This window comes from Cotesia typhae, unplaced genomic scaffold (genome assembly GCF_013202065.1).
Source record: "Cotesia typhae breed Kobodo isofemale line unplaced genomic scaffold, CoteBio_Ctyphae contig_26, whole genome shotgun sequence".
NCBI lineage: Eukaryota > Metazoa > Arthropoda > Insecta > Hymenoptera > Braconidae > Cotesia > Cotesia typhae.
In genome coordinates, this window is record NW_027423732.1 from 2622278 (window position 1) to 2635139 (window position 12862).

The following is a 12862-nucleotide window of genomic DNA, read 5'->3' on the forward strand; positions in this document are numbered from 1 at the left end:
CAAAAAGTAAAGCTAGATGTTTTTTTTTGTCGTTTTTCACGCGTATCAATCACATGTGTTTAATTATGTTGTTTAAAGTATACAATACTCAAAATTCAACTGAAATTGAAGTAAAAATTTACAGTTAAATGTTACTTCTTATAAGAAATTGAGATTGTTGGTCACATTTTTTAATTAGGTATAGTTTTTTAAAATGTTTAATAACTGACGACTAAAGAGTTTTAAACAAAAAAAGAAAATAAAGTTAAAAATTTTGTTTTATAAATCACATAATTTCATTAAGCGCATTAATTATTGCCATCTTTACTACTAAAAAGTGTTTGAAAAGATTAAATTTCGCAATGGTCACCGTTACTATGCTAACTACGGCTATAATAAATATTGTCATGATAACCGTTTTTATAGTAACAGTTGCTAAGGTCTTTTTAAATATTTTTTCGTAATTACGGTGTGTTTAAATCAGTAAAATATGTTTTTGCGATAATTAAGCAAATGTTAGCAGAACACGGGCATTAATTTAGAATTTTTCTTAAATTTTCAGATTTTTCAAGCAAAATTTTATGGAAGAAAAAGTTTTTTCAACTCTTTAATTAAAAATTGTTTTACGGAAAAAAATTCATCACATCTACGAATATTTTCATGTTAATTTTAATAGATTTCTTCAAAATTCGAAGAAAAATATATTTTTTCAAATTTGAGATCACTGTGATATTGAATTAATTTTTTTTTGTAGTTTAATAGCAATATTTTTTCAAAATTCCGAGTTTAAATTGTGTCCAGTGATCGGAAAATTATAAGCAATAAAATTTTTTTTAATTCTATTGATAATTGAAGAAAAATATGCTGTAAACAATTTTTTTTCATGCAAAAATTTTCAAATTATGGTTGAATTAAATTTGATTCATTTTTCTTCATAAAATTTGCTGAAATCTTTTTAAATCCATCATTTATTTACCAAATGTTGAAAAAAATTTTGATTTCATCTCACGTGTGATTAAAAGTATCTAAAAAATACATAAACACCTAGCGAACGATCGATACATATCAATTAGCAATTAAGTTTAAGCTTTAATTGTCATGATGTAAAAAGGTAAAATAATGATTGAGTAACAAATTAAAAAAATAATAACACCTTAATATTATGTGTTTATTGTCATTATAGATAATTTTCAGTATTTATTATCTGATAGTGCAAGACAATAGTTAAAATTGCATGTACATGTGTTGATTAAGACCGAAGAATTCCTGATCGATGTCCCCATCAATTCCGGTTGACAAATTGTAATAATCCAAAAAAATTTTATCTTGGTACCTGAGGTGTAAAATGAATAAAATTCTCATTTTCTTCCCACTTCTATCTTTTAAAAATATAAAACATTCACTAATTTTCTTTGATTGTGTTAAGAAGATAAAAAAAAAATAGTAAGAAAAAGAGCAAATTGTCTTATCGTGCAGTAACATATGTTATTCAAATTTTTCAAAATCCATCATCAAGATCTTTCATTAATTAACTACTTTATTTCTTACTTATAGAATATTTATTGCTTAAGATTTTATAACTAAATATACATCAACTGTGATTTTAATTAACAACATTTTTATAAATATTGGATTCTATCAAACCATAATAATATAATATCAAATCTATTCACGCGTCATGATTTCACAGGGAAAAATTTTTAAATCTATGCATAGAAAAAAAAATCAATTTGATTTGAGTAGAAAAAATCTTAAACTAAGAAATTTTTTTTGATTTAAGTAAATTTTACTTTTTCAACAATTTTTCGTCTTGATTCAAGACAATGAAACTCTTCAAAATTGTTTTCTTAGTTTAAGAATTTTTCCTTGATTCAAGTTAATTTTTTTTTTTTGATTGTATTTTTACGGATGAAAAATTTTTCTTATATGCACAGTACAAAATTTTATAAAAATTAATTTAGCAGATATTTGATAATTTTAAGAATTTTTTAACAAATAAATTATGACAAAAAAAATTGACATTTAAAAATTTTTAAAAATTAAAAATGCAATTTTTCAAAAATAATTTTTTGAACAAATTTATTTACTAAAAAAAAACTACAAAATAATCAAGTGACTGCTAACTTTAGTGTCATAAAATTTTCTGTAAAACCAGTACAATTTTTGTATCAAATATGATCGACACACACTTGATACAAAGTAACACACTTCATCTTATTTCAACACAAGCTTTGTTGTTTTAACACAAAAAATTTTTACCACAGACCGTATTCTCCACAAGTACAAGATTTTTTACGGTGGTATATGACTATAGTCATATATATCCGAACAAAAACAGTTTCACTGTAAAAAAATCGCGCCAAGTCCACGTTCATAAGACTATTAAGAAAAAAAAATTTTATTTTCTTACAAAAAGATATAAAATAAAAAATTAAAAAATCCAAGTAACCGATATGGTTGTATATGATTTTCGAAAATTAAAAAAAATTTTTTTGTAAATTTAAAAATTAAAAGAAACAATTTTGGAACGTATTTAGTGTGCGTAGTTACGAAATATTTCACTTTTTATGAAATTCCTAAAATGTATCTGCTAGGACACTTAAAAAAAATTCAAGTACACAATAACGCACACCAAGTACGTTCCAAAATTGTTTCTTTTAATTTTTAAATTTACAAAAAAATTTTTTTTAATTTTCGAAAATCATATACAACCATATCGGTTACTTGGATTTTTTAATTTTTTATTTTATATCTTTTTGTAAGAAAATAAAATTTTTTTTTCTTAATAGTCTTATGAACGTGGACTTGGCGCGATTTTTTTACAGTGAAACTGTTTTTGTTCGGATTTCAGTTTTTTTTTGTAATTATAATAAAAATTGACAATTTTAATTTAATACATTTCCGGTGACAAACTATCCCCTTTAAGCTATAGTTCATGTAAAAGTTATTCTTGCGCTGCCTGGCGTGTGTAATTGCAAGCTGTCAAATATCTTTTTTTCACTGTAGTTTCCTATCTATCATAAGATTAGCATGCATCGTTATATTATTTAGTCTCTGGCCGTCCGCTTTTTACATAAGAAAAAAGTTAAAATCTAAAAATCTGGGTCGCTATAGTTTGTGCTGATTATTTTTAATAATTTTAAATAGAAATTATAAAGATAATTGATAATAATCAAGTAATACGCGTAATAAAAAGCATGAACTACTATTATAAAATATCATATAAAAAAAAAAATCAAATTAAATTTGAAAAAAAACTTGTAACCTCAAAAAACCGTTCTGCTTACGGTATATACACACTCGGTAGTCTGGCTTGAGAACGGAACTTGGCGCCAGATTCTACCGAATCTGTTGATCCATTTACAATTTTTTAATTTAATTTAGTGTTGAAAGCCTTCGGAAGAGGGCCCATGATCGCTAAATCATCTCCTTACAAGATAGTTCATTCTAAGCTGCTAACAGAGTTGTTTCATCAAATGCATTTCTTTAGTAATTTTTTCCGCACAATATTGTTATCAAACAACAAATGGTCACATCATAATATAGAACTAACATAATACGGAACAAAAAAGTATCTTTTATCAATAAATATTTGGATCAATTAATTTTCATATTATAATATGACCATTCATTTTTTTTTACCACGATATTGTGTGAAATATTGTATTAATTACGTTAATTAATTACATTTATTTATGCAAAAATTGAGCGTAAGAGATTTCAGCCTTGGTAAAAATTTTTCGGACTTTTCTCTCAAAAACTCTGAAGAAGTCTTTAAAAATCTTTTAGAACTTAAGATGTCTTTTTTAAAGTTTTTCAGAGAAAAGTCTGAAAAATTTTTACAAGGGAGGCACTCGTGTGCCTGATGCAAGCAATCCAAATACCAAATAACATCTTAGATAGCCTTTCAACACAATTAAATATATTGTTCTCAGATATTGTGAACAGGCGGCCGCCTGATAAAACAAAAGGATTCAAAAGAATTAGAAATAACTTGATTTTTAATGATTTCTAATCCTTCCAATTCTTTCTCTTATGGGCGTTTAACACGGAGAAATTCTTTTTAATTCTTTTTTTTAATCAGAGGGTACATTTTTATGAAAAACATTTTTACTCATTTTTAATAAAATCTAAGTAAGGTAAAAGCTCCAGTACCTGCTCATTCCATGTATTTATATATTTATATTCATAAATGCAGATATATAAATACATGCACAGAAAAAAAAAATTTACTTGAATCAAGTAAATAATTTTGAAGAATTTCATCTTCTTAATTTGAGTAAAAAAATTCTTAAACTAAGAAATTTTTCTTGGTTTAAGTAAATTTTATTTAGTTCAAGAATTTTTTGTCTTGATTCAAGAAAATGAAACTCTTCAAAATTATTTTCTTCGTTCAAGAATTTTTCTCTTGATTCAAGTTAATTTTTTTTTCAGTGTAGAGTAAGCAGATACTCTTACCTTAGATCTAAAAACTTTTTCCTGACATGTACTGTGCATAAATACATACATTAGTACTTAATTCAACTATTATTATCCATAGCTACCATTCACATCTATATTTTATATTAAAAATAACAAATAAAAAATCTAACGTAAACTCGACGGCTGTTCCATTTCAAAACACAAAATTTAACTGTAAAATTTTTACACCTGTTTTTTTTTTTTGGTATTGTTAGATTTTTTCGTACCTTAAGTTAACAATCTGATGTTTTTTATTACTGATATTCTTGTTAATACACTTTATGTGAGTAAATTGGATTCCTTATCATTTTAAAAAGTGTACATTTTTTTATATCAGGCAAATTTCAAAATATCTAACAATGTCAATTATACACAGAAAGAAAGAAAGTCTTGAGTCAAGCGTAAATTTTCTTAAATCAAGAAAATCTTAAGGAAGATTGAAAATTTCTTGAATGAAGTTAAATTTTTTTAAGCTAAGAAAATTTCTTCTTGCTCCAAAATAACTTCGATCTTCCTTACAGTTTTCTTGGATCAAGAAATTTTTTTTTTCTTCTGTGTAGTGTTTCGAAATGAGGCAGCCGTTTAAATTTATTAAATAAGGTCATTTAGTGTAAACTAAAGTAATAGCATTATCTTTTCCAGATTCCATTTTCACAATTCCACTTTTTTAGAATTCTATAATTCTACCTTAACTTTTGATTCTTTTTTTGAATTTGGTTTTACTTGTTGCGTGTTAGACTTTTGGGAAGGTTTTTTATCAACCTTATTTTTTAGATCGGGTAATATTTCATCGATATGAACTCTGGCTAGATAATCATTAAACGGACTTCCAAGCCACATATAATCATTCAAGAAAAAAGCAGAACTTATACTGGAAATCTGACTGTTGCTAGTCGCCATCGCATTGAGAATTTTTCCATTAGCGTCGATTCTCAGGACAATTGCGTCCATCGGAACTATCATTGGAGAGTTTTGGAATGATCCGACCCAATAATGAATTCGCTTGCAATAATCATTCGGATAAATTTTATCGAATAATTTGAATGGAAGTTCCAATAAAGATAAAAACCGGACACACATTTTGCGTATATTCGGGTGAGGTAATAGAGATTGAATAAGATGGGGGTTTTCTTCATCCGCGATGAGAACTAAACTTATTAGGAAATTTCCGTGGTTATCTGAATGAATGTTATCGGGAAATCCTGGTAAGCCCTCAATTATGATTTCACTTTGTCCAGTTTTTGGTCCCTTTAAATGATACTTGATTACTCGCGACATTACCAGTTCATTAACAAGTACAAAACTTTCATCGTCGCTGAGTTTTACACCATTAGCGCATCCCAGATTATCTAATAGAACTTTGTTTTTCTTTGTTTTTGCATCGAAATGTATTAACCTGAAATGCAAATACATTGAGTCTGTTTCTAATAAAAACCAAAATCGAAATCTCCAACGTTATTCCAAATTTTTTCAAAATGGGATTCCTTTATTTAATATCTTTAACTTCCCGCTAAGAAAATTAAAAATTTTCAAAAATCGGGAAGTTATTGGTTCCACCTTGTTTTTTAAAAATTGAGTTATCATCAGATCTTTACGCATTGAGGTCCTAGGAAGCTAATTTGACTTTTTCAAAGTGTTGTTGTATTTTATTTAAAATTGTCGGTTGTATGAATGTAATTTTTTTAACAAAGAGATTGAATTATAAATCAATTCATGACTTAGGTTCCAATAATTAATTATTAAATGTGATTTCAAGTTCGTTTTTTTTTTTTTTTTTTTTTTGTATAAAAAGAAAATAATATTACGTCAAACAAGTGCACACAAAAAACAAATTTCTTGCGCCAAGAAAATTTTAAGGAAAACGAAAATTATTTTGGAGCAAGAAAAAATTTTCTTGGCTAAAGAAAATTTTCTTGACTCAAGAAACTTTAACTTCAATAAAGTTAGCAAACTTTAACTTTAATAAGGTTAGCAGTCAGAGTAGGTTCCTAGGACCTCAAAACGTAAAGATATGATAACTCAATTTTCAAAAAACAGGGTGGAACCAATAACTTCCCGATTTTTGAAAATTTTCAATTTTCTTAATGGAAAGTTAAAAATATTAAATGAAGAAATCCCACTTTGAAAAAATTTGGAAGGGATCGGGTTCAAAGGTGGTCGATTTGACGTGGAATGATCACATACATCACTATACATTATATAAATTTTTTGTCTTCTATGTCTAGATATATTTTTATATTTATTTATTTTATATTCCCGAGTCAGAATAATGAACCTATATGAGCCTACAGGACAATTTTTGATTGTTATGATCGATATTTTTATCTTTAATTGTTTTGATTGATCAATGCAACCTCACAAAATACACTCATACTAATATCGAATAGTACAATAAAAATAAATTTAAAAAGTAACTAAAAAACTATTAATAGAAGAACTTAAAAATTTAAATTATGAATTGAATAATATCAATCAAAAACAATTGAAAATTGTTCTGTCGGCTCATGTAGGTTCATTATTCTGACTCGGGTTTATTTATCTGCAAAGTTCAAAACATTGAATTAACGCTTGTAACGTTGGAAACGTTGGAATCACGTTTGAGACGTTGGAATAACGTTGGAGATTTTGACTCGGGAATCTACCTTTTTTTTCAGTAAAGTAAAAAGACTTACCGTCCACTAGGATCACTTAATATTGAAAATATTCCGTCATTGAGTTTATAATCAGAACTCATATCAGTCCAATAAAGATCACCATTTTTAGCAACGTCAACGCTGTTAGGAGTCTTTGGTAGATTGCCTTCGATAGGCTGGGATGCGTCGATAACTTTTTCATAACTTCCTTTCTTCACGTCAACTTTATAAATACCATGATTTGTGTCGACGACGTACAGAGTTCCTTTTTTATCGAATTTTAAACCTAGTGGGTGGCTACACAAATCTTTTTCCAACTTGTTTTCTACAATATAAATTTTGTTACAATTTTTTAAAAGAAAGTGAATTGTTTTTAACTTCCCGCTATGAAAATCAATGATATTCTCAAAGAAAAAATTTCGATTTTTTTCTACGAGTATCAAGGTATGACTTTTCAAGAACATTCATAATTTTTTTGTTCTTTAAATGTTAAGTAGTATAGAGTAAAGGCTCCAATTATTAATCAGTTTAGACAAAATTAACATAAATACATAACTTTTAAATTTCGCATTACTAATGCCAAAAAAATTAAATCAAAAAATTTCACAGGTGAAAATTAATAAAGATCACCAGTGAAAATTTTCAGAAGCATTTTTTTATTGTAATTAATTTATTAAAAAAATTTTTAAAATTAACAGCTGCCGGCTAACTTCAGTGTTATTAATTACGTACTGAATATGAAATGAAATTACTAAATTTTTTAAAATTAAGTTGTTATCCTGCTTGGTCAATATTCAGAGCCTGATCAATATTTGGTTCCTTTACTCTAGTTCCTTATTTACCTTTAGAAATTATTTAATGTAATATTTTATACTCACTACAAGTCTCTTTGAACTTGACAACTTCTTTCAATTCATCACCAATAATTTTATGAACAGCACCATCGGCTGTTGTGAAGTATAAAATACCATCATAAGAATCAAAAGATTCAGGACCACGTACTTTTCCTTGATAAAGTTTTTCCGCTTTGTTTAGATTTTCATTCAGAAGTTCCTTTGGAATTTTTTTCGGCAACGTCAGACTAAAAAATAGATAACAAAAATTAAAAAATACTTTGAACAACTAAAAAAGTTGTAAAGTAAGATCTTAGAAAATTTTTATACTTATGGGCAGTGAAGTCGACGTTGGGTGGCAATCCAGGGATAAAAGTAATGATTGCTAAAAATGTGCAAATCCATACAAATGAAGTAGCAAGAGATTTTAAGTATCCCATGTTATCAACACCGTTTATGATTTAATCTGAAATGAAGGAAAAAAAAATTTATAAATCTGATTATTCTCTGTGAAAAATAATTCTTAAAATACTTGGATAACCGACAATTTTGCACTATAGAAAATTCACACTCGAATTAAATTCGATGATTTAATAATTTCATTCAGGGGAAGAATAATTAATTTAGTTTTTTAAAAAAAAAATTATTTTAGTTATTATAGGTGGATTTATAAGATCAATATTTGAAATTTTTGATTTATTGAAGTATTGCAATAGCACGTTAGTTAAACGAGCGTTAAAAAAAAATGCCATCATTAAATTTTATATCATACGTATTTTAAAATCAAAGAAATGCAACTTCTTTTTAATTCCATACCTAAGCGCTTAAAATTTCACATGACGTTTTTAAGCTCTTCTTAAGCTCTTAAAAAATTTTATCATGCAAGAATTGCATTGTGTTATTAATTAATTTCTATTATCCATACAATAAGGTAAAAGCTCAAATTATTGACAGAGGTCTAAATATTGACACCCTAAATTATTTTTAAATATCATATAAATTTTTATTAAATTCTAATTAATTAAAAAATTGAAAAAAATTACTGCCAATTCAAAATATTAAATATTAATTATTAAAAAAAAATAAAGTTAGCACCAGTTCATCAAACCAGCTTACGAGCGTCTATTTTCTTAACAACTTTGGTTAGAAAAGCATTTTTTTAAATGTCGAGTTTAAATTAATTTCTTCATCTAATTATGTGATCTTTTTTTTTTTTTTAATTAACAATATATGAAAAATTTATAAAATTGAATAATCGAAATTAATTGTATGCTTTATAATATTTAAATAATGGGTGTCAATAACTAGTTCATAATTTTTAAGTTGAATCTCATATTGACAGCCAGTCGACAGCGCTATGACGCCTTTTTTTTACTTAAACCTAAAAAATTTACTGTAAGAGTTTGAAATCTTCTGATTAAATAAATTATTTTTAAATTAATTTTTATATTTTTAAAAGTAATTAATCATTTATGGAAATTATTATTAATAAACTTTAATAATATTGATTACTTAATAATAAGTTTCGATAAATAAGAATAAGCAGATGATTCGACGCATGCGCAGTATAGGTGTCAATAATTGGGGCTAAGGTATGTCAATAATTAGATCAATCAGTTTTTTAAGCTGTCAATAATTGGTGTATCCGGATAATCTATTTAACTATTTAAAATTAATGAGTAAATATCAGTGATTATCATTTTAAAAAAAGAAATTGATTAGTAAAAACATTACTTGAGACATTACCACAAACAAAATTCAACGATATTGATATTTGATTGCTTAAAAAAAATGAAATCATAATTTTGTCTCTTGTAGTGTCAATAATTGGGGCTTTTACCTTAACTCTTTTAAAAGTTATTCAAGATTAAAGTACAATTCAAGAAAAATTTTCCGTTTCTTCATTTTTGAAACAAATTTTTAATCAAAACGAATAAAACAATTTGACTTTTTGTTTCTGAAATATTCTTCTAAATTTTCAGGTTCACGAAAGAATTAGAAAAAATTATCAGCTCGAATTAAAGATAAAAGTTATTTCTTTATAATTAATGAAATTTTAATTTTTATAAACAAATGAATAAATTTTTTAAACAGCTAAAGTTCTGAATTTTATTAATTCTATTTATTTTCCAAATTGATTCAGATATTTGTTTATAGAATTCTTTCATAATTAATTTTTTTGAACACATTTTTCTGCTATTAAAAATCACATAATTAATAAATGATAATTAATTAATTAATTAATTATTAAATAATTAATAAATGACACCTTGGTTACAGAAGAATTTAAAACAATCGACAATATTAATTCTTCAAAAGAGAAGAAATATAAAAATATTGAAAATATTCAGAAGTATTGAAAAGAATTCAAATTTCGTTACTTCCAACACTTTTTAATTCATTATTTTTTTTAGGGTAGTATTGAGTAGTTTTTTTTTGTCTCCGTCAATTACACAATTATATTAGGATCAGTTGAGAACTGTCAGTGTAATTTATCTTACATACCGCGTTATATTGCATACACATATATCAATATAAAAGTGTATTATGAAAAAATGTTCTACAAATTGCGATAAAGAAATTAACTAAATTTATTTTCGCATTTATAACAATTTTTAATCACTAAATTTTGTTAAAGTTAATTGGTTGTTTTATTTTCTTATCATCAAAAACTTTAATTTTAAATATTTAAGTAAAAACGTTTATTATTTACACTTTTAGAGAAATTGCCAGGCATTTTTTTCTGACATACTTAAAATTCTAGTGCAATTTTTATAATATTATATTAAATAGTCTTTTAACGTAAAAATTCATAACATTTTATGGTAATTTCTCAAATTTAATAATTTATTTCAACTGATGGACTCAACCACCCGAATACACCAATTATCTAACTAGTAATAATAACGTTCTACCAATTATTTACACTAAAGTCCATAATAACCAAAAGTCATTAATTTACTCAACTGCACAGAAAAAAAAATTTCTTGACTGCGGAGAACAAAATTCTTGGCTCAAGAAAATTTTCGGGCGCCTGAAGGAAGACCGAAGTTGTATTGGCCGAAGTAAAAATTTTTCTTGAAATTCTATTCTTGGTGGAAGTAATTTTTTCTTAATTCAAATTATCATAAATACTTGATACAACAAATTTTTATATTCGATCAAGATTTTTAGATACTTTAGAAAAGCAGCACCACTTACTTTAGCTAAGAAAAAAATTTTCTCACCTTGAGAAAATTTTTCTCTTGAATATTTGATACCCATTTTATATTATTTTAACGTGCAATTATACATATTGAATGGAAAAAAATGATTCAATTTTATTTGATCTTCCCATTTATCATGTTAATCAATAAAAATATTAATGAAAATTTACTTCTATCGAGATATTTAATTTTTTGGAGCAAGAGAGAAATTTTCTCAAGACAAGAAAATTTACCTCTATCAAGAACTAAATTTTTAGGAGCAAGAGGCTGAATTTTCTCAAAACAAGAAACTTTTCTTGACTTAAATAAATTTTCTTGGATCAAGATACGTATTTTTTAAAGCAAGAAAATTAATTTTGTTGGAATAAGTGAAATTTCTTATGTCAAAAAAAAAAAATTATTTTTTCGCTCAAGAAAATAATTAGGAAGAAAAATATTTTTTTGACTCAAGTGAACCTTTTTTTCTGTGTGACTTTAACAAGATAATAAATATTTTTAAAATAGATCTATAAAATAATAATAAAAGGTTGCGGCGCTGTTTAAATTTATACCTGTCAGTATGACCCAGCTTAAATTTTATCGACCAATTATTAACACTCATTATTTAAAAATTGATAGCCGTTAAATAGAATTTATATATTTAAAATTTTTAATTTTTCAATACTTTATTTATTTATAAAGAAAAAAAAACTAATATTTTTCACAAATATAATGTAATTGAATAAATTATGAAATAAAATAGGGTGTCAATAACTGGACCCGATCAATAATTAGTGCGTTTATCTTAAAATTATTCTAGAAGAATATTTTATATGCTCATAAGTAGAATTATTAGATCGATTCCCAGTTTTTGACAGATTTTTTTTTATCATTCTTTGGTCTATAAACTGTGAAGACAATTACTTGGATATTTTATTATCATTTTAAAAGTAACAAAAACGATACAGTTTATCGTTCATGACCACTTTTAAGTTACAACTGTATTTTTACTAACAAAAAACCGTTTACTCGTATAAAAATGAGTTCGCATAATCTTTAAACAGTAATAAATATAACAATGATAAACTTACCCGGTTAATAATTTAAAAGTCTTTAGAGTCTTAGCTTCACAGTAGTTTTAAATGAAACAATTTAGATTACTTGATTTATAATTATTTATTAAAAAAATTATTGTGGAACTACTTGTTTAAAATAATATTTGCAATGATGAAAATCGATGGAGAGTCTTATGAAAGACATGAAATACCGAGTAACAGACAACAGCGTATGTAATACTCGTCTTAACTAACGGTTATTTCTGGTTCCCTGGCAACCGGCGATTTCAATGAGACTTCTAGATAAAGCAACTATCGCAACAACGAGAAAAGTAATAAACGATTATTTTTTTATCTTTTTATTGATTTAAATATCATTATTTAAAAATTACGATAATAAAATTTCTTGTTATATAAATTATTTTTTTAAATAACAAATATTATAAGTTTGAGAGTAAGAAAAATTAAAAAATTTACAAGAGAATAATTAACATACTACTTAGTACTTAAATTTTTATAGCTCAGAAATGAAATCTTAGAAAATATCTAGGTACTCGCTTGAAAATAAACAAAATCAATTTAATCACATGCTGACGGAAGAAAATTTAAAGGTGTAGCTCATGGAATCTAACAGAAATTTTGAATATTCTTTCTGGAAATTCAAAAAAAAAAATTTAGCTATTTTAGTTGTCAAACAGAAAAAAAGTATCGATAGA

The 12862-nt window shown here is 25.5% G+C and overlaps 1 protein-coding gene across 1 annotated transcript; it reads right to left on the bottom strand.

Moving 5' to 3' along the window:
- Nucleotides 1-2648: 2648 nt before the first annotated feature.
- LOC141525632 (adipocyte plasma membrane-associated protein Hemomucin-like) lies at nt 2649-12262 on the bottom strand. Its single transcript, XM_074240185.1, has 5 exons — nt 12183-12262; nt 8237-8372; nt 7952-8154; nt 7113-7398; nt 2649-5836 (listed from the first exon to the last, which is right to left on the bottom strand). Exons 2-5 carry the CDS (start codon nt 8344-8346, stop codon nt 5116-5118), a joined length of 1320 nt encoding a protein of 439 aa, XP_074096286.1. The 5' UTR covers nt 8347-8372; nt 12183-12262; the 3' UTR covers nt 2649-5115.
- Nucleotides 12263-12862: the final 600 nt, after the last annotated feature.